The 23,549-nt window shown below is 46.2% G+C and overlaps 1 protein-coding gene across 1 annotated transcript in view; it reads right to left on the bottom strand.

Moving 5' to 3' along the window:
• Window positions 1-8,275: 8,275 nt before the first annotated feature.
• Window positions 8,276-23,549, bottom strand: part of PRRT3 (proline rich transmembrane protein 3) — a 241,363-nt gene continuing 226,089 nt past the window's right edge. The window contains exon 4 of the mRNA XM_078661836.1: window positions 8,276-10,454. Coding sequence (XP_078517962.1) covers window positions 8,380-10,454 — 2,075 coding nt within the window. The 3' untranslated portion in view covers window positions 8,276-8,379. The remainder of the gene's footprint in view (window positions 10,455-23,549) is intronic.

Below are 23,549 nucleotides of genomic sequence, written 5' to 3'. Positions count from 1 at the left end.
TGTGAATACGGAAGAAAGAAAGTAAAGCAGTTTATGAAATGACTCCAAGACACAAGGATTCATTTATATATTTATTTGTATATCCATTTTTGGCACACATTCCGAATAGCTTGGTGTCCAAGCTGTAGGAACAGGTTACAGAATACACCCTGTACAACTGTTCACACCTAAACACTGAGACAGAGCGACGGAACCCGAGTCGGCACATGCCCGGGAAGTCGACCTCTAACACTGTCACCAATATGGCACTCTCAGATTGTCAGCAACTAAAGTCATAATCGCTTCGTCACTCTGGACGATACACATCATTGCCTTTTATACACGAGTACAAAAAATAGGGGTGCAGGTGAAGTAAGGCAGGTCTACTTCGCTGCCAGTGGTTCTATGTATGGGTTTATATATTACAGAGGGTTCTTAGCTGGTATGGTTCCCTAGTGGTTTTATTTGCAGTTAGCTCTACTATAGATATAAATAGATCTTCTGTACAATAAGTGACCTGCTCCTCTGATCCAACACCAGGGCTTCAATTTGACGTGACAAGTTTTGTCGGCCAACCCACCACGCATCGAGTGCTCTCAACAGCTGCGTTTTAAAAGAGCGAAGTTCACAATTTAAGATCTACTGGACATCTGGTGGCCAATCAGTTTGCAGAGTGTGCAGAACAGGAACCTCACTTCGTAGTGCACCCAAGTATGTGAATGTATGTAAACATATATAATAGTAGACCTCTGTCCATGAATTCTCTACGCATTACAATCCAATCAGATCTCCGCCCTTTGTCGCTCATTGTTCATCCCTTCCCAGCCCCAGCAAATAAAGATGAGGTTACATCAAAACACAACCTGTGAACAAGTGACAGAACCAGGCAATGGCATGTCTATCCACCCATCTGTATGCCTCACATGATACCACAATGGAGTGTTCACTTGACCAATGGTTCTAGTTCCCTCAGATCAAAACCTGAATTCGCTGAACAATCCCTCGCCCATGCCTGGGCTTTGCTCCACTTGGGAATTTGAGTGTTGATTAAGTAATGTGAATAGATTTGTTTTTAAAGAAAAACAGAGTTACTTTTTCCCCTCTTCCCACTGTGATGGTTTTAGTAGATTCCTACATTTTCAAGTGGAGTCCTCACCCTGTCAAAAGATGCTGAGGTAGAATAAATGTTTAATTACTAATTGTCAATGTGTCCAGCATCAATGTGGCTCTGATCACCTTTAAGATTTTTTCTTCTATTTCTACTTGATAAAAAAAATAAAAAATTAAGAGGCATTGATTCTTGGAAAAACCCACAGGACATGTGGAGAACAGCAAAGGAGAGAGAGAAAAAAAGTACTCCATGAACTGCCTTAATAAGATACCAATGAGGTACAAAGATGAAGAGCTCTCGCGAGGCACAACCATGTGCAGAAGGTGCAATCAAAAGCTCCTGGAAGTAGACATTGAGGAAAGATAATGTTGGAATGAGATGGACTGGTCTACAGAGCCCTGGACTTCTGGAGGCTGGGATAGGTTGTCTTACATGGAAATGGCAGTCTTCTCCCTCAATTGTTCATTGACCCCACTTCTCTAGAAGACAGATTGTCTCACATGGGAATGGCCGTCCCCTCCCTCAATCGCTCATTGACCCCACTTCTCTAGAAGGCCGCCCTCTGCTTTTGTGCTTGACATTCCATCTCTGATATTAGTTGGTCCCTCTGATACCTTCAAGAAATACTATTCCTCCTTTGTGATCACACTTTGTTACACTCCATCGGCACTGTGAACACTTTGTCGAAGCGCTACATTGGACCAGCCACTGATCTCTCCAAATTTCAGCACTTACCTGCTCCCTCATCTACAGCACATAGTCTTTGGCCATCGCGACACGAGACGGTCTAATCTCAAATCTGTACCTAGAGAAGTTTCTGTTCCTCTCTCGCCCGTTCGTTCTCCTCCCACCGCAGTGGAGTTGCAAGTACTGTCCCTTTACACCCTATATCTGTGTCCATTGACATATGCTTGTTCATACAGGGTCAGGGTGAACATTATTGAACCTTTTTTGGACCTTGCATTTCACCTGGGATCTTCCAAATCTGGGAATAACCACTCCTTTTCACCAGACATCTACAACATGTAGGTGCAAACGTTGGTTTTCAGCGGGATCTACCTGATCTAAGTGTGAACCCTCCTTTTCTCCTAGGATTTATTATATTTCACGTACACCTGTGTAGGGGTTTTCTTGTACCACGTGCACGTTGCACTGAGTCCTCCGACTGCACATCCATCCCCTCGATCCACAGTGGGCTCCATATGAATCTAGAATTCCCTGTGATTTACCTGCATGAAGGATTGTTGAAGGAAGGTTGACTCACCTGCTCAGGAATGGAACAAGAGAGTGCATTACACAGCACAACCGGAAGATAATGGTCTATTACTCCGTAAACGTCAACAGAACTCCAATATCGCAGAACTCACTACGTCACTCATGATACGGATTTTTATACCATTTGAAGTGTTTTTTAAAATATTTTGATGAAGATTTTTTAAAGTACATGAGAAGTCTTTTTTCAGGGAAATTACATAATCCCTGTAAACTACAGCTTTTAAGGCAATGGCAAACAGCAAAATAGACACCTATGTAACACAAGGAGGGCCTTAACATGTACATTCGACAGGAGAAAACGTCATTTCCATACTTCAGACCTGAAATGATGTACTGCTCTGATGGTTAAGCCACATCTCTTCCAGTTTGTGCATTTAGGAATACGACCCCTAAATTGAGGTGCAGAAGCATCCATTGAGTGAAGGAAGACAGACCAGGACACCATTTTTATGAGGAATAACGCTTTCCAAGCCTATGAAATACTCCGAAGGGCTCGCCAGCATGGAGTTTCTTCTCTTTTACAGTAGTGGGAAGAGTGGAAAGAATCTAGGTGGGCCAAACAAAATAACATTTAACCTGTGGAGTATTCCACAACTACCAACAAAAAGTAATTTTATTGTAACTTAGCACTACCACCAGGTGGCGCTCTGAGGATGCCTCTCACCCCATCATATGGAAGTGCTGGCCCTGACAGTAATGGGCGGTGCAGAGCTCCAGTGCATGGGTCGCAACACTGGTCCCCCCTTCCTTTCCCAGCGCGGGGCAGATCACTCCTTGAGTTGTACAGCGCCTTGAGCTTCTTGGCATTATAAGTTCACTGTTCAGGAACTGTGTGGTAGAGGAACAAGGTGAGGCACCTGAGCTCAGCCAGAGAGGCAGGTGTGAGGGTTGAAATGGGGGGACACATGCCTGCTGTTCTCATGCTGCAGGCATTAAGTGCTGCTTTATTTGGGTGGGAAGGTAAAATCCTCTGAATTGTGGAGGACGACGAATGGTCACAGTGGAGACTCTCCCAGCGGGCACCTCCCTCCATCGGAGGGTCCCTAGGGTGGAGGAGATCCTGCTGACAGATCCTTCTTCAGGAGGGAGGAGTGCTCTACAGGCGATCCAGTGTTTCCTCCATGAACGCAAGGGTCGCCAGCTGCCACCCAACTCTTCAGGCTTCCTTTAGAGATTGAGGGTTGGTCTACTGGTCTCTGAGGTCACGAAGGCTGTGGCCGCCGCTCCTCTAGTGGACAACGCCCACCATATCTGGAGATCCCACAAAGCAGCTGGGGGGCCGGTGCCCCAACAAGAACTGGCACTGAGGCCGCTCTACTGAAGCTCTATGGAGCCAGCACCAGGTTTGATCCACCCACCCAGCAAAGTGTCTTGTTTTTCAATAACAAACTCGAAGCCAAACAATCATTGCCGTTGATGGACCGTGAGTATTCTCCAAGCACGTGGGGGTCGCTGCTCTGGTTTACTGTTTGGGACAGTCGGGCTTTCCTGGTGGGGCAGGGCAGGGAAAATGTAGGGCCCAACGACAACCCTAAAGAGTTCAGGCTTTCTGAGCTACTTTGACTGACAGTCCTCAGGTGAACGGGTCATGGGTCAAAGGTTTCTGAGGGCGGAGCCAGCTGAGGCTCGATGGTGGCTCCAACGGGCCACGAGTTTGCAAGAGGGGACATTCTAGGATTGACACCAATGTCCAGCGCCAACGGGACTCTGAAGGACCCTTCTTTTTCTTGTTCTGGGCCCTCAGTGCATTGTCAGCTGGGAGACAACACACCTGGCTCTTTAAGATGCACCTAAAATGTTCTTCAAGACACCAAATGCAAGCTTTTAAAATTCTAAACCAAGCCCCATATGTTCTGAATAGGTTTACTTCTGATTGGAATAAGGCTTTTCTAAGAACTTGTTTCTAATTTGTTCCACAAAATGCATTTTAACAGAGTGATGTTACTGTCTGTTCCACAAGCTGTCAAGAGGCCTTTGGAGGTTCTGACCATCATGACCAACCTGTGGAGTGACATCTTTCTTTTTTGTGTGAGTGAAGACACGAGTATATGAATGAGTGCACGACTTAATGAGTGAGTGATATTCCTGAAAATCACAGCTCTGCAAACTGAATCACCTCATGGTGATGAATGAAAGAATGGATGGACTCCTCCAGTGTGGCCTTGGGAACTAAACTGGCTCATATTATAAGGAATCAGTAACACCATCCAACACATGTACAGCTCACTTTGTAAACAGTGTGAACTCTCCCGGGGTCTTACGCCACATATCCTGGGGTGCACCACATGTTTCCCACATGTTTCTCACGTCACGTCTTCATTTTCTACCCTCATAGTGCCACAGAAAACGCGAGCTTCTGTCCCAATCCATAGTCCTGACTCAAAACCTAGATTATGGGACAATCGGGTCACTGTGGACCACTGCAAAGGACCACATGCATGTAAGAATCAGTGGCCCATCATGGAGGTGCCCTCGCCCCCATGGGTCGTGAGTAGGATGATCTGGGCCATGCCTCATCCTTACCTAGAAAGATGTAATGTAATTTATTTATTTATTAATTAAGCTTATTAAGCGCGACAGCTACCCAAAAAGGGTCTCCCGGCGCTGGACAGGCAAGGTGCAAGGTAACCTAACGTTTAAAACAGTGAACAGCGTTATTGATTGAAAACCAGGTCTTGACGGCTCTGCGAAAGCGAGCATAGCTAGTTTCTTTGCGGATGTCCAGGGGGAGAGAGTTCCAAAGTGTGGGACCTAGGTATGAAAAAGATCTGCCACCCATTCGAGCGAGTCTAATTCTAGGAACATTAAAGTTGCCTCGGGATAAGGAACGAAGGTGGCGAGAGGGATTATAGGGATGAACAAGGGATTGTAGGTACAGTGGAGCTGAGCCCAGTTTGATTTTAAACATGTAGCTCAGGGTTTTGAATTTAATGCGACTCTCTACCCTGAGCCAATGTAGTTTATGGAGGTGTCCAGAGATGTGAGCTGTTTTGGGAATTTTGCACAGCAGTCTCGCGGCGGTGTTTTGAACCAGCTGCAGTCGTCTTGTCACTGCCTTGTGAGCCTCAAGGTAGAGGACATTTCCATAGTCCAGCCGGGAAGTTATAAGGGCATGGACCACAAATTTTTGGGTGTCGCTTGGCAGCATCCAGATGATTTTCCTGAGCCACCGCAAGATTGTAAAGCAGGTGGCCGAGACCTTGCTTACCTGTTGGTGCATGGTCAAGGCATTATCAATGGTAAAACCCAAATTGCGTACATGGTCTGATGGGAGAGGAAGGGTGCCCATCTCGGTAGGCCAATGTTTAGAACTCCATAGGTCTTGTCTTTGACCCAGAATCAGGACTTCGACTTACCACCATTCAATTTAAGGAGGTTCTTGTTCATCCAGGTGGCAATTTTCCCTAAGCCTGACTGCAGGAGGGATGTGGAGCCAGGGCCAGGGTTTGAAAGGGAGAATGTAATCTGAGAGTCATCCGCATACGTGAATAGGGCACGACCTGCTTGTTCCGCGATATGGGCCAACGGTCTGACATATAGATTAAAAAGTAGGGGGCTGAGCATGGAGCCCTGGGGAACGCCATAGGGTGACGCATGAATTTTGGACGTTGCCATGCTAGAGAAAACTTGAAACGTGCGGTGTGTAAGGAAAGAGGAGAGCCAGTTCAGTACAGGGCCGCAGATGCCCAGTGAAATTAATGTCTTTATGAGTATGGTATGTGAGATAGTGTCAAATGCTACGCTGAGGTCGAGTAATATTAGCGCAGCTGTGTCTCCTCTGTCAACCAATCCTCTCTCTGGTTCTTTCCAGCTCTCTCCAGCTCGCTGTCGCTGGGGGTTGTGATTCCTTCCCTGAAGCTTTTACTTTAGGAGATATAATTTTATGTTCGATATTTTTGTAGGAAATATGTTTTAGTCCACAGTCTCACATTGTGGTGAATATTATCTCAGAGAACCCCAGTAGTGCAGTCCGAACTTTAGTTAGGGATGAGTTACGTCATGGCCCAGATCTGTGATGGCAGGGATGAGCTACCTAGTGACTGAGATCTTTGCAGGCAGGGATCAGTTACCTCATGGCTGAGCTGCTTGTAAGTTGGGATGAGTTACCTAGTAACTTAGATCTTTGATGTTTAGGGTATCTCACAGCTGAGACCTTTGTAGATGGTGAGGAGTGATCTAGTGGCTGGGATAGTCATCATGGAACCTCAAAACTAGGGTTTTTATCCCAGCTCTAGCATCTGATAAAAAATATGCAATTTTGGGTCAAGCACTTTGTCACCCTGTGCATCAAATATTTATTGTGCAATTATGTAAACATCAATCTGTACCGTGTGCTGCCGAAAACTGTCCCTTTCATCACATCCTAGAGAAAACTCCACCCTCACCTGACCCCTGTACACAATATTGTTCTGTATATAGCACCTCAAGATGAAGATACTCCTTCCGCAACTAAAAGGATCCCTCTATAGTGATCGGCTGCGCCCGGAAGGTAGGTCGGCGCTACACCAAACTTTTAAGACGAAGGACAGACAACATTATATGTTGCAAACTTTTTCAGTCCATGTAAAATTAACACATCTTTTAAGGTCAATGTTTTCTTGAGTCACTACCACAGTAAACTTTAAAGAAGTTCTACCACTTGAGGACCAACTGGCAAGACCATATATCTGAACTTTTGGAGCCCGGATGACTGAGCGCCCTATGGATTTCTGGCCTCCTCTTAGCACTTGGGGATGTCATGGGGCTAGACACAGCTGCATGGCACTTTAGATAGAGACCAGTCATAAATCTCAGCTCTTGTTCCAAAATTGGATCTCATTCACAAAGTGCAATTTATAGGCAAGGATGGTGTCCTACTGGGCTTCGAGGGTCAGCTTTATAGATGTTGAGCTACTCAAAAACCTGCATTAATCCGAGACATGGTTGGCACTTCACTAACATCTGTGGGTCCTTTCGAGGGAACATTCCCGTTGGAAGGTCATCTAAGTTCCTCAGAGGCTCATCGAAGACAACTGCAAGACCAGGTTCTTCCTGCCACAGCCTTGACACAAATTTCCTTACTCAAGTTCTACCATGTCCCTTTGCAGCCTATGTTCTTCTACCGAGAGATATTAAAAGCTCCATCAACATTTTTGGAGGAGTAAACCTCGGTCTGGATCAGTGAGCAGAAATTTTGCGAGAAGAAGAGCACAAGTGCATACGTTTATGGCCGCATAGTGGTCGTACAGGGCTGATATGGCACGAGTGCTTGCCCTTCTCGATTTACAGCTGGTGCATTGAATACCTTGTCCATTCTCTGGCGGTGGTCGAAGGTGAGATCAGAGGAGACACCATTATTGCAAATAATGCTGGTACAGGTTTATTTCACACTGCAGGAACGAGGCGGTGCAAGCGAGAGTCCAAGAAGTGGCAGAATAGTGGGGACATCTGTTGATCCCCTTTAGTGAGGGTACTATAAGTGCATTTTTCCTCTGCCAGGCTCAAGCTCTAACTTCAATGCCAAACTTACCTGGGCACAGGTCTCCATTTTAGCCCCTTGCACCTGTATAAGGAGGACAGAACCTCCAAGTCTCTGATCATCTCAGAAAAGCCAAGGGGCGGGCATTAACTCCCCTTTTGTTGCTGGAGGGGTCTGTGATACAGTCAACAACATACTATCTGGAAAAAAAATATACATATATTTATATTTTTTATAAAAAATATTCTGGAGGCTTTTCCAAAAGTAGTATTTTCCATTGCTCGCTTGGAACAGGTGTGCTTTTGTTAACTTGTAGTCATCCTGAAGCCCTCGCGCATACGGACGAGGGACTTCCCCAGGCTGTTTCTTTGCATACTTCAGTCTCAACACAACATAACATTGGGTTTCTTGTCTTTTTATAGTTATGTAAACCTCGTTGAAATAAACTCTTCCAACAGAGGATCCACCACGTTCATTACTTTGTAGGAATTGTCCTGGATCCCTTTTCACTGAGAGATTTAAACTTAACTCGTGCTTTGAGCAACACGTTTCGGTCTCACAGTTCAATGGTGTCGCTAGAGATGCTGTGACAATCAATCCCTTGGCTTAGTTTTATCAGGCTCTTTGCGCTGCCCTTTTTGGGTTCTTTGACCTCTGTTGGAACTGTGCTTTCGCTTGCCTGAGCGAGGAGTTGTGTGCTGGGGGCATCCTCAAGTGGAAGGCTTTCAATGGACGACCGGCCGTGGCGCCAGGGATTCCAGCTGATCTTGATGGACCCTTTGGAAAAGCTGTCCAGGGAACTGACTGAAGCCGCTGCTTCGGTTGTCACCTCATCAGGGAGGTCCTTGCTCTGTGGGAGACTAACGCTTGGTGAGTTGACATCTGTGACCGAGCTGCACCTGGCCAGACTGTACATGTAGTCAGGGATGCTGTTCCTTCGCATCTTCAGATCGGACGAAATCAATGGGTCGATTGTCTGATTGAGGGCGGAGCATTCCTTGAGGGAGGAGCAAGAGTCTTGTCTGGAAAGGTAACTGGGGTACTGGAGGCTTGAATCGAGGAAGATGCTATCCCTGACAAGATGCTCTCGGAATAGAGCTTCATCGATACTTCTGCTTAAGTTAATGGGTGAGGGAGGCCGGAACTCAAGGTCGGCAAGCGAGAGCATAGATTCCTTTTCAAAGCAAATGCTGGTGTGGGAGCGGCCGATTGTAACGTTCTGGGACTTTGGGCCAAACACAAGCCCTGGTTTTGGCCTGGCAAGTGGCGACGAAGACCCGGCATTGTAGAACCCGGCAGTAATTTTGTTCTCATTGTTATCTTTCAGGGCTTTGAGTGGAACATTCTCAGGTGGGTTTCGGATGAGGCTCTTGCTGATATCGTTGTTCGTTGACTTGTCCTGGTGACCATTTGCCCAGTCGTAGCAGTTGTTGGGGTACTCAGGGGTCTCTGTTTTGCTATACGTGCACAGATATTGCACAATTTTAGCCCAGCAGGTATGATCGCTGCTGCCACACTTCTGGCAAAATGAGTGGGATGCTACAAAGAGCATGGAGAAACACAGCGCCAGCTCAAAGATACGATACCAGAACTGTAGAAACCACCAGGACCATGAAAACTCATTGAACCTTCCAAGAATCTCAAACAGCCATAGCACAGCATAGACCTGGAGGCCACAGCACAGCAGACCAAAGACGCTACAAGCTAGGAGGACCCGTGAAGATGTGAACAAACATTTTAGATTTCTTCCTCGGATCTGCAAATCGAGAGTGTCATCGGAAGCTGGTGATTCCACCTGTGGTCGATTAACGATAGTATCGGAACTCTTTCTCAGCTTGTGGTAGGCCACAACATTCCCTACCATCAAGAACATTCCCCATGAAGCCGATAGGAAGTGGAGGACAATATTCACAGAAGGGTTCAAGAAGTGAGAAAAAAGATCTGCACTAAACAATACGATGAAATGAACAACAGCAACCACAGCTAACAAGGGCAGGCTCTGAATCTTGGGAGGAAGAACCTCAAGTTGGGCCATCTTCAGCATCATGAGGACCAGAACGGCAAATGTCGTAAGGATGAGGGGGAAGGTAATATTGTACAGTACCAAAGCAGTCTGAGGCGACAGTGTGGCCTTGGTGGCGTAGGGGTCAGTAAAGAAGTAGACCGCTCTGAGAAGGCCTACCAAAACCAGGAGAGCGTTGGAGGCCATGACGTAAGGTAGGTTGAAGGTCTGGAGGATTGGAGACCCTATCAAGTTGATCAAGGCGATTATGGACAAAATGAGGTAAAGGACAGCCGTTCCATAGACGTGCAGCTCCCAAGCAAAGCTCAAGGTCCGTTTCAGGTCGTTCCACTGAAGGTACGTCTTGTTTGGCAGAAGAAGCTCACATGCCCCATGCGTTCCCTGGCATGATGGGGTCAACAAAGGTTCCTTGAATGATGACACACTTGGCAAAGCTTCTACAAGTCTTGGTCTCTGAAGTGCTCTTTGAGTGGTCACCCGTATTTGACCTCTGCGCCCCGTTACTGGTATTTTGGGTAAAGTGGTCATACCGGAAGAAATCTGTGGTGATGCTGTGATGGTCTTCTCATGGGGAATGGAGTACGGCCCAGTACTTCCAATAGCAGATTCTGCAACATAAAAGAAATAACGAGTTATAATTGTGTCAGGTGCCTTAGCTATCTAAAAAAATATGATGTTACAGTAGATATTATAAACTATTACACATCAGTGATGAGTTTGGTTTACTGTTTGGGAAGCAGATTAGCGGTGTACACTAGACATTCAGGCTGAGTGTCTCAAAGTTGTGAACATTTTTGCATTAGTTGGATGACGAGACTCACTCTCATTCCTGAGTTAGGTCACAACAGGTGATGTAACCAAGCCTATCTAGACTGGATCAATGGGATAATGTATATGTTATGAATTATGATAACATCATTTGTAATTGCCCAGGAGCAGCAGGAAAAATGTGTACGTTCCAGCAAGCCATGCGGTGGTTGCCAAGTAAAGGCTGAGATGGAGGCATTCTCATAATGTCTCCTCTTAGCGGCCTTCTATGCACCATCTCTTATCAGAACTTATGCAAATGCAAGCCATAAACACCAATGTTACCTGGTTTGGGATAACATGTATGTGTAATCCATGTTTAAAGAGGGCCAACCCATCACCTTTCTCAGTACCCCACTTGGCACAGGGTGCCATTTTGATTTCCATGTCTGCCATTTTGATTCCCTCTCCCACCATTGGATGTTCCAGAGATTGGAAACTAGTTTGATTCCTTTTTTAGCAGCCTGGGGCAAGTGATGGCATCAGCCTCTTTAGGTCTTGCCATTCAGACTGCTATAGCTGTCTCACCAGACTACTGCCTTTCAATAAAAATCATACACCATACACATACACTAAGGGGCTTTTAGTCAGCGGGCTACATCCATTGGTCAGTTAAACGGTCAGTCACATTTTGCTTCTGCCAACCACAGCTTACGTCATGTGACAGTGGGTCAACCCACTCTCCCTATTTGCTCCCTTCAAACATTGTTCACATTCACCTAGAAGTAGTCACTTTGTTTTCAGTGACAAACCTAGTTTAAAGTTTTCTTTAGTTTATTTATTTGTCTTAACTTTAAATACCAAATATGTATTTGCCTCCACTTCTGATGGCCACTTGGATGACGATTTACTTATATTCTGGCTTTTTCAGGATGTTCTTGTTATAAAGTAAAACTAAGTACACAACGGTAAGGGTGATTCCAAAAGTAGTGGGAGAAAATCAACACAATAATGACAAAACACTATAAGAATTATCTGTGCTCTTCTTCCAACGGTCTACCGTTAAGGCCTCATGAGATCCAAACATATAAAGATTGATGGAAGGAGCGTCATGTTCACAGAAAGTCTTCAGTCCAGTACTGTATTCCAAAGTTGTATTATTTGATAATCCAACATACACATTTTTTTTCCAACAGAACAAGAGTCCAATCAAATGTAAATTCAGCAACACAAATCCATCCGAATCAATGCTCTTGATCCATAAGCAAATAACAACTTAGAACAGCCAACGCGTTTCGTCCAATATGGACATCATCAGGGCTCACAAAACATAACAGTTCAATGGTGCGGTGGCCTGTGTTGTATATATAAACCCAGAACGTCTGTCCTTCACCGCAATCCCCAAACAAAATTGACAATTTCTCTCCTGGCTGAATCTTCTCACATCCACAGCGTCCTATTTAATTCTGGCCTGGACATTGTAACGCATTCTAATTAATTCTCTTCAAATTCTCACATCAACGCCGTCCTTTTCAATTCTTGCCTGGATATTGTAACGTATTCTAATAAATTCTCTTCAAATTCTGGGCGAAGAAAGGTAATGTCCGTCGAGATCCAAGCCGGCGACATTGCGTAGGTATACATCCACTGTTATTTGCTTATGGATCAAGAAGCATTGATTCGGATGGATTTGTGTTGCTGAATTCTCATTTGATTGGACACTGTTGGAAAAAAAATTCGGATGTTGGATTTTCGAATAATAAAACTTTGGAATACAGTACTGGACTGAAGACTTTCTGTGAACACGACGCTCCTTCCATCAATCTTGTTATAGAGTAATTAAATGACATTGTAACAATGTAGCTGCGGGCGATTAGGATGGTTAGTTTGGTGGTGAAATAAATTATCTTTTTCTCAAATAACATTAATAAAAATAATACACCTGGACAACTAAAAGGCTTGGTATTTGAAAATAATCACTAGTAACAAGGTCACATTATTAAATATTTTTTAATCTTACATTTTTATTGTAAAATATGTTTCCCATATTTAGGTGGTTACATTTTTTTATTTTTATTAATTTGGTGGCATCTGCTTGTGAAAATAATATAAACATATAAACACCGCCCCAGCCTGCCAAAGCCAGACCTGTTGACTTTGCCAGTGCTTGTTTTTTGTTTATGGACTTCATCGAATTTCTGGCCAATTCACAAATCTTTTTTCCTCAATCTGACGTGACAGGGTACAGAGGAATCATTTGTGTGCACACATATTTACAAAGAGAATGTGCATGTGTCTAAAGTGATATGGGTGTGCTTTCCAAGGTGTCAAGTGAACCCCTTATTTAGCGGAAGATGCAGACTGCAGTTCACTCCCCTGGCATAGTCCCAAACTAAGGGGCCGATTAGGATGGCGGACGGACTTGCGTCCGTCCGCCACCCCTGAGTAGGAGGGACCGTCCGCATGGGCAGCGGCGGTCCCTCCATGGCAATTAGGATGTGACCGCCAGGGTGGCGGTCACATCCTCTATTATTAACATTGCGGCGGGTGCAGCTTCAAGCTGCACCCGCCGCAATGTTAAAAATGCATGTGTTGCATTTACATGCACAAAGCGGCAGGCACCGCACGGTGCCTGCTGCTTTGTGTACGCAAATGCAGGGGGGTACCATAGGTACCCCCCATGTGCACCCCCCACCCCCCATTCACCCAGGGGGCCCGCAACGGGCCCCTAAAGTGAATGTCCGTATGCTTTTCCATGGCGGAAAAGCCGCCGTGGAAAAGCATATTTACACAAACATCATAATATGGCGGACGGTGTCTCATAGACACCGCCTGCCATGTTATAGCTTTTCCGCCGCGGTCGGAAGCCGACCGCGGCGGAAAAGTGGCGGACGGAATTCCAGACCCGCCAGCCATCCTAATTTGGCGGTGGGTCTTTGGAGTCTCCGCCGCGGTTTTTCCGCATCCTCCAGGCCGGCGGACACTTCCGCCGGCCCGGAGGATGCGGAAAAACCGCCATCCTAATCGGCCCCTAAGTCAGGCTGCCAAGTGGGATGCAGCGATGCAGACCAAGGGCTATCAATGTGCCCTCCCTGCACCGTAGAGCCTGCACACCACCACTCAAACGTGCAAGAGGCGGAGTGCACTTTCTCATTCAATCATACATATTCATTTGTTTGATTAATGAAAGGCTGAGCCTACACTGAACCCCTGATCACATTAAGGTCAATGCTGAATTCTGTTTTAAAATCTATGCAATGTTGGCTCTGTGGACAATTGCGCGAGGTGGAAGCAATGAGCGATGTCAGCAATGCACATATAGGCAACACCACATGTAGGCAACGTATTTGTTGACTGCGCAACTGTGTTTAATACGGAGAAGTGGTCTCCTTCCTTGCACAAGCTGCATGGTTGGGTCTTCCACTTGCAAGACTTGCCTTGGTGATTGACTCGTACAAGCTGTGCGGCTGGGGGTCTTGCACTTGCATGCATTGTCTTGCTGATATACTTGCGGAAGCAGTATGGTGAGAGTCCCTGTCCCACCTCCACCGCTCTCTCCCTCCCTCTGAACTCAAGGACAGTCCTCTTCCGGGAACTCTTTGCATGTCTCCTCCACAACCCACTGTGTAGAGTAGAAGTGTGCCGACAATGGGGGAAATCAATCTTGTCCTCATAATTCCATCAAAAGGATCTTGCATCCTTTTGGTCCCCTCCACACTCCTCATCAACATTATTTAATGCGTATATGGTCCCTTGGCATGCCTGATTAGCAGACCCAACGGGGCCACCAGACGCTCATGGTCGACACACAAATTTACAGGATTGCGATGGAGGTCGCCAACAGCTCACCAACTACCTTCAGAAGATCCAGTCGTGGGAGCGCGTTACCGCTCAAGAATCAAGACCCTCGTCTGGGAGGAGTGAACTTTTCTTCATCGTGGTCATCCAGGGATCTTCTGCGTCTGGTACAAGAAGTCCACAACCTGGACTTCATCTTCAAGGCCGACCCTGCACTTGCGCCTCATGTGAATACGTGTTCTTCTACCGGAGTATTTGTCCGGGAGTCGCTCGCTGTAGCTTCCGCAGCATCGGCCACTCTTGGTCCGCACGGTGATAACGACCATGGACAACTACGTTAATGTCTTTAAAACATCCCCAAAAATATGACAGCATACAATTATGGAAGATGAGCCTGTCCTATGAGGGGTATGAAAGGGACACCAGTCTGTCTCTCCAGTGGGCCGCAGCTCTACCAACCAACCAGCAGTTAGAGGCCAGCATCCCGCCACCTCCTGTCGCGGTCTAAGAAGAGGTACAAGGAATGTGGGGCCATCTCTGCACGTGACTGCAAACTCTCGACCTCTCCTCCACCTCTGAATGGAGCCAGAGCATGGGAAGGTCAGAAGAGCCTGGCAAGACCCCTCTTCCAGGCTGCACACACTTCATCAGCTCAGCTTCATGCCCTCAGGGTTTTTATTTATTTGTGGTTTCACATAACAAGGACCACATCAGCTGACATCAGAGCGCTTTACGTTGGGAGAGAGAATAGACTATACATAGAGACAGCAACACCTGCCGTAGTTTACATTATGAGGCCAGTGCTACATGTAATATGGACAGTGGGCTGGAGCAGGAAGGCAGCAAACACTCTACATAGACAAATGTTTGGAGGTACTTGGTGTTGGGATAGGATTGTTTCAATCCTCCCTTGAATGCCTTGTATGAAAGGGCCTTCCTCAGGTCCTGAGGAAGCCAAGTCCTAAATCTAGGGGGCTGCCCCAGGGAATGACTAATAAGTGATTTTTTTGGGCTGTATAAATCTTAGAAATCCAAGTGACTACCATTGTTTGTTTATGGAATTTCTGTCTCCACCGCGGATGGGACTTCAATGACTTGTCGTCAACAAGCCAAAGGGACCCAGGAAACTCTATATTGGGGTGCATGTTCTTTTATCCTTCCAGAGACTTCAACAGTGGGGGGCAGGTGGAACCCCAGAGCAACGCGTCACCGAAGGGAACGCCCACGTTACCTTCCAGAGGGGACGGGCCCTTACACTTGGGGTTTGCCAGCTTTGTTGGGGCAAAGCCAAATTGACATACTATTGTTTGTCCCCTTTCAAAATGGTGTTATTTATAGCTAAATAAATGATGGAATGGAATGCCAACCAGAGCAAAGCAAATTGTTAAGAATATGTGGCTCAACTTTTTTCAAAAAATGGTCTCCTTTACGTGAAATGAGAGAATTGAGAGGAATCTAAAAAATAAGCAATCCTTCTCTCCAGGGTCCCTGCTCCTGAAAGAAATGGCAATGTGTGCAATTGTATAATCTGCAAATCTAAAGTCTCCCTGGAAGCCAGTACAGGCGTTGATAATATCTGGATTTTGCCATTTTAATGGAACTTTATCAATTATTTTACACTAGGTACAGTCAGCGTCTTAATAAAAACATGTCTTCTGAAAGTACTGCAAGCATTTAAAGAATATTTTTGCACATTTTGTGAAAACCTAGCTTTACTTTGTACAACCATATGATGTGTGTAATATTTTTTTCAAACTAATGACACCTTCTCAGTGCCTTCTGTCACACGCTTGGACCTCTTAGCACTATAACTACACGTCATTATCTCCCCAGTGCACCAACCAGGATTCAAATCGGTGACCGTCCGGTTACACCCATAAAAACCTGCAATTATTGCATTAACCAACCAGCTTTCCTAGCAGAAAAATCAATTTCCCACAGACACATTTAAGTTGCATTTATTTTTCATTTAAGGTTTGTGAATTATATTAATATGCAGCTACCTGAAGTGAAATTTCAATAAAATGGAGAATTAGTTTTCTTTTTTGCCACGTTTCCGCCCTCTTATTTACTGACCCAAGGCCCACTGTATTTAGGGTCACAGTTCCCATACTTTTTTTATGCTCTTTTTCCTCTGCTTGCCACCATGTTTGCAAGAAAAAACTGAAGCAGGACCTCGAGAGAGTAAAGGCTCAAAAGGATTCTCAGGCAGTGAATTCAATTGTGACAATTATGTGTGATACAGCAATACCCTCCTGTAACCAGCAGGGGACACTAAAGAGCTGTGAGATACTGCCAAGCTCTGGCCACGCAGAACACATGCCGGCTTTGGGACACATGAACTGAGCACTGGGTGCGGTCTTGAGACAGCTTCACGAGAGCCGATAGTGGTCTTAAATGGCTGAGAAGTGGGCGCAGCGGTATTTCACCCACTCAGACAGTGGCAAGTGGGTGCTTGCCAAAGGAACATTAAAGGCATGTGATGCTTGTGGCTGGAAATGTAGCAGCATTCTAACTAAAGGCAACAACACAACATGAGGACATACACAAAGTAGCAGACAGAAGAGTTAAGCATAACAGGGCAAAGCACAACAACACAGGTGGAGCGGCACACAGCACAACAACCACATTTCAGCACAACAGATTGCAATAAAACAGCACAAAAACTCAAGAGCACACAAAAACAACACAAGTCGTCGTCATGACAAAATGACACACTGCAAGCAAATGTACACAAACATTCTTGTCATCACACTGTGGCTTCTCCAGAAATCTGCTTTCGTTATTAGAGTAGGAAAGGTGCGTGTACCAAGCACTGTGTAACTTCTCACCAGGAGCACGAAATTGTGTCAATAAAAACGTTTAGTGATGTAGCTGTGTGAGCCGGGGGTGCAGTGTGCTCATACAAGCAAATCCAGTAAAATACCTCAGCTGGACTTAAACGGTCTCACCGCGCACCCGGCGCAAACCAGACGCTGTGCCTGGGTACACTACTAAGTGTGCGGTCCATAGCAGTCATGAACCCTCACTGAGAAGAGCGTGTTAGTAAAAAAAATAAAAAACACAAAAAAACAGAAAAGGTTTGAATCCCCTCTGTCTTTTACCTAACCCTGGGAGTAGGACTACGCTAAGCTCACGGAGCGTGCGTAGTTTGCGTGACTACGCGCCACGCGAATTGCACGTAGCGCAGTGCAAAAACGCATAGCGGGCATTTTTTGCTTGCTCGCGGTCCTCAACGTCAAGTTGGCGACTGCAAGTGAGCAAAATCAACATCCCGGCGAGACGTTTTCCTCGTTCACGATCAGCAACATTAAGTTGCCGATCGCGAGCGTGGAAAATAAACCTCCCAGTGAGATTCTCAACACAGGGAGGTCAGGTTTCTCATTGCGAGTGGTCGCTTGTGCTCACGATGAGAAACTATTAGTCCGCGTTGAGAAAGCTGCCACTCGAGTATGAATCTACTCGAGCAGCAGAAAATGACTGCTTGCACTGTGCAAGATGTCGTTTGCAATGATTGCACAGTGCGGACAAGCATCCGGCACTGTGCAATCAGTACGAACAGCATTTTCCCTACCGCACTACGCAGTTCGCGTAGCTAAGCGTAGCTTGCGTAGTGCACTTTGCATAGCTACGCATAGCCCTACTATGTAAACTATGCCCAGGGTTACTTTTACCCAATATGACCTTTAAAGCACAAATATCTGAACAATAACTTGAAATGCACTACATGAGGTCTCAGTTCTCTTCACTGTTCAGAAGAACCGCAGGCGGCGTCGACGCAACAATGCTAATATAATGCCCCTGAGACTGCTCCCGGGGGTCTACTCAGGAGGGATTTGATGATCAAGTCATTATTTTCCTTTGTGGCCTATGAATTAATTGAAGACAAGTATTGGCATGAAATGGAAAGATTATTTGACCAATGTATTTGCTTGGAGGACCTATAAAAACAGAGGAGGTAATTAATAAAATACAAATGCTTGATTAGACATATGTGTCGAAAAAAGTCATATTTGAGTTGTTGTAACTTATGATGATGGGGCATTATTTGCTTGTTGTGTGTGGAGTATGATGAGGATGCAACAGAAAATGGTTCCTTAACTTGCTAGAGGCACGGCCCATATAAAAGAGGTCATGACCCCTTGTTATCCCACTTATGTATAACAGGCACCAGACCGATCCCTATAACAGAGTGTTGCACAAACATATGCGGCCCCTTCAGTAATACCAAAATGCCCAGGGGTGCAAACAGGCATATGTGCCTGTTTCACTCCCACAGCAATCTGAATAATATGCCCCCCTGGAGTGGAACCGTGCAAAGAGGCCCCAACAGAGAAGAGAAGTGTTCCTAAGTCCTTGGCTGCCAATACTGGAATGATGGAGGAGGCTGCCCAGCCAGATGGCTTCATGTGAATTGGATCATAAGTAAACTTGTTTACATAAAATGATGTAAAAATTAGAAACATTCCAAAGTTGCTAAATCCAAGCATTTCAGCTGCAAAAACTTACCCCAGCCACTTTTTTTGGAACCATCAGGATAATCAATTGGGATTTGTGCAAAAGAACCAGACCCTGGCTCCCACACCACTTTCTTCCCTCTTTCCCTCTCATTTCCATCTGTCTGCCAGTTTTATTCCTACAGTTCTTAATATTTCAGGACTTGGAGTAGAGTTGAAGTTTTTTAGATCTTGTTTTCTACGCGGCTCAGGAGGATTCGCTGTAGGTCCAATAATTTATTTTGGAGAAAAAAGGTTTTTGTTCATTTTGGTAAATCACCATATTGGAGTCTGAGGTCGTCAGGCTGGGACTTGCCGAGTTGTATTCTTTTTTTAACCAAAATAAACACCATCGATTTAATAGCATGCTACAGTGTTAAGGCATAGGGTACGGAGCTAGGGCATAGCACAGGGATAGGTTGCCTCTGAAAGCCATATATTGGCATCCAGGTCTTACTATAGTGAGCTCATGGGAGCATCAAGCCATGGGGGCTGGGCTTTTGGGGGGAGTGGGGGAGCGCTGATAACATGAGCGGAAGTCGTGCCTTTTGTTGTAGGAGATTCTTTTTTTAACCGCTTAACCGCGGCGGCAATTCCGCCGCTGTGGTTTTATTGAGTGGGCGGAGCCGCGCCGGCCAACGGACGTGCACAGCACTACGGAGGGAGTGCTCGCGACGGCCGTTTGCCGACGGTCGCATCGAAAGTGTTAAAGAGTCTCTAAAGTGCATAGAGTGTTGGCACATCCAATTTCAGGGAAGGGGGTTGCTCCTGTTTTGGGTTCTTCTGGCAAGGAGAAAACATGCCTCCCATGTCAATAATCTAGATTCCCTACTTGAACCCTCTTCCACCACAAATGATGTTTCCATTTTAGGTGATTTTTTAATGTGTATCTGGAGGATCTAACAGATAAAGATAGGATTGTTCTTCTAGATACTTTTGAAACTGTAGGGCTTTCACAGTTGGTGCATAAACCTACAAATGAGGCACGGCACACACTGGACGGCATACTTACTTCCATATCGAGCCTGATAGTAAAAGATATCCAGCCTCTTACCTGGACGCATCAATCCATCATTCAATCATTCTATCCCTAAAGTACCGGCGGTGGCTGCGGACACACGCCAACCCAAATACTTACAAAGCCTAGAATAAGATGGATGCGAGTACGCTCCAGACCTACTTGGGCATGTCTAGACCTACGCTTAGTACAAATGTAGATTTGGAAGCGGGTAAATATACAGACTGTCTCAATTAAGCTTTTAAGGCCACTGTGCCCATTTGTAGAATTTCAGGTAATCAGAAATTCCCCTCTGCCCCTTGGTTTACAGCGGCATTGCGACAGGAAACACAAAAATGTTGTCGATTGGAAAGACATTGGAGAGAACAATAAGACCATGTTGGTTGCAGAAAAAGGAATTTTCTTTACTGGACAAATTGAGAAGGCCAAGAATTCAACAAAATAATTGTTTGGGGTTGTAAACAAGCTCACCTACCTACCTAGTAAAAAGGCCACAGAGAGCAATCAAGGCTTCGGTGATGATATAGCCAACACTTTCAGGAACAAAGTGAACAATATTTATAATTCTTTTGAGGCCACCGTTACACAGGAGCTTACGGAGGAAACCCCTAACACTGACCCCTGCAATAATACTTTTCAGGTTTTTTCCCAGGTTACTAGTGAGCAAGTGGAAACTCCCATTAAGAAAATCAAATCTGGATCCCCTTTGGCCCCCCTGCAGTGTTAAGAGGTGCAGCAAAGGAGGTCAGTCCTACTCTTATGGAAATTTGTAATACCATGTTGACCGCGGAAATTTCTTGCACACGTTGGAAGGACGCGTCGATCTTTCCATTGAGAAAAAAAACCTAGCCTGGATGCATCAGATCCTTGCATTTACCGACCTATCACCAGGCTGCCTTTTCCAGCTAAGATACTGGAGAAAATCATGAATAAACAATCAGCTCAATTTATTGAAGAAAATGACCTACTCCACTCCTCTCAATTCGGGTTTTGTCCAGAACACAGTACGAGACGGCCTTGATTAAGGCTACTGAAGAGATCAGGACGGTGATGGGCAGAGGGTGGCGCCGCTGGCCTGATCCTTTTGGATCTGTCGGCAGCGTTTGACACTCTTAATCATTACCTGCTGCGATCACGCCTGGGAAAGCGAGGGGAAAAGGGTCGGGCCCTGTCCTTGTTATCATCTTTCTTGGCTGAAAGAAAACAAACAGTAACCCTGGATCGCTTTAAATCAGCACCCTATGTTCTGCCATGTGGGGTTCCACAGGGCTCATCACTTAGCCAATCCCTTTTTATTAGGTCTCGCGCCTGCTGTCGCAAAGCGAGCCTATTGCGATTGTGTCAGCTTTCAAGGACTAAAAATACTTGGAGACAAGAGACTGGCACGCGCACGCAGCCTGCTGGAATCGGATCAGGTCGCGCGCGTGAACATGCGCTCCGATTCCGGCAGGCTGTTCAAACAGACCGGTACACACACATACAGAGACCCCCCGCCTCTGCACACACACACCAGTGCACCTACACACACGCACGCACACACACATACAGAGACCCACCCCACCGCCGCACACACACACACACACACCAACGCACCTACACACACGCACGCACACATACAGAGACCCCCGCCCCCCCACCGCACACATACACACACACAAGCGCATCCCCCTCCCCCCTACAACTAAGCCTCACTTACCGCCATTCTGGACTTCTGCAGCCTCCGCGGGGCTCTCCCTTGGGCAGGGGAGCCCCGCTCTCAGGCACTCCGTGGGCGCATGCGCGGGCTTCCGAAGACGGAAGTCCCGCCCCACGGAAGGTTTCGGTTTCCTGACTACACTTGTTTTACAAATGCATGTGAACATTGTGCTGTAAAAGGCCCCGTTTTCTCTGGTTTTACACGGATGCTCTCAGGGACGCTCCTCCGCAAAGCCCCCTGGGGGGTCTTGCTAGCCCACTTGGTCTGCTTGCTGTCCCTCTGGGCGCGTGTTTACGCCACACCCGCTTCAGAGCTGCAGACCGTGGCGGCTGCAGGGGCAGCGGCCCCTTCTCCAGGCCCCGCACAGTGTACAAATGTCAGCCCGCTCCGCACGCTGCGCCCCCTCGGTCTCACAATGCGGCCAAAATTGAGCAGAAATTGTTGAAATGCGGAGTTTTCTGTAAGTGCAGCCTGGCCTCACTGGGGGGGGGCATCTCTCAGAAACCACTTTGAGGGGTATCTTGGCAAAAGTGATGGCGTCATTCAGTCGGAGTCTTTTAAATTCCCAGCTGTGGGTCGGATATCAAAGGCGCAGCCGCAGGCAGCAAGCATTGTCCACTGCAAATCTGCGTCCATCAGTCCCAGACAGGAAGTGGCTTCTCCCCATGCGGCCTGTGCCCGCCGGGCTGTACCATTGCACGCATAATGCGGGGAGGGTCTGAGAAGCGGTGTGCAGCAGGGCTCCCTTTGGTCAACAGAAGACGCATTGTTCGATAACAACGTGTTTCAGCATGACACCGACACTCTTCGACCTTCCTCCGGTGCACGGACGTGTGCCTGGGACACCCTCTACCCATGGGACACCCCCTGAGCCCCTCGATGCAAGCCAGCCCCGGCTGTCATGTGGCCACCGCATTCCTTAACACAACCCCGCCAATAAGCAGCCAATCTGCATTCCGAAAAACACACAAAACACACCAACTGGTTCAAATATGTTCTCTCAATGTTTCAAGCTTTATTACAAATGTCACAAAAAGATGTTAATATTTCACTTCTGTTCTTGTCTTTTTTTGCAGTTTTATATAGCAAGAACTCGACCCAAAGGTATTGGAGCACTTTAAAAGAGCACCAGTTACACTACCCAACAGGCAAATCCATTTGGTTTTATTTTTTTAGGCACGGTGAGATTAAGTGACTTTGCCCAGGATCACAGGATGTTGACCCAGGTGGGCGGGGTCATGCCGGTGCTCAGCACCAGCCTTTCTAACAAGTATTTGCAAAGCAATAGGTCTCGCATTATTAAAGTTTGAGCTATTGGCATTGCTAAATAATGCAACACCAATAGCTCAATCTTTATTAATGCGAGACCTATTGCATTGCAAATGCTTGTTATCTATGTGTCGGAGCTGGTTCCGCTGATCCAGCATTTCGGCTTTAGTTTAACATTGTTATGCCGATGACACACATTGTGGTAGCTGCGTATAAAGAGTAAGCCTCCCCTGTATTGTAATTTAGGAACTGTATGCAGGAAATTAACAGCTGGGTGGGTAAGCATTGTCTTAAACTTAATTCGGAGTAAACCGAAATAGTGATTTTTGGCAACCTCCAACCCAGATGGGATGGCATTTGGTGGCCTACAGAGATGGGAAAATTGCAAAAAACAGAAGAAAAAGCTAACAATCTTGGTATTTTAATTAATAAGAAATGAACATGTTCCCAGAAAACCAATGCTACAGTTTCCACCACTTTTTACTTGCTCAAGAAACTGAGGAAGGCTCTTCCTTATATCCCTATTGATTCTAGGAAGACGGTGGTGACTGCACTGGTACCATCGAAATTAGATTATTGAAATGGATTGTACTTGAATATGCAGAAACAACATCTAAAAAAACTGAAGATGGTGCACAATGCAGCCGCAAGACTCCTCCTAAATCTGCCCAAGTACGAA

This window comes from Lissotriton helveticus, chromosome 9 (assembly GCF_964261635.1).
Source record: "Lissotriton helveticus chromosome 9, aLisHel1.1, whole genome shotgun sequence".
Classification (NCBI taxonomy): Eukaryota; Metazoa; Chordata; class Amphibia; order Caudata; family Salamandridae; genus Lissotriton; species Lissotriton helveticus.
Note: the sequence above shows the minus strand (reverse complement) of the source record. Positions and strands in the feature narration are given on the sequence as shown.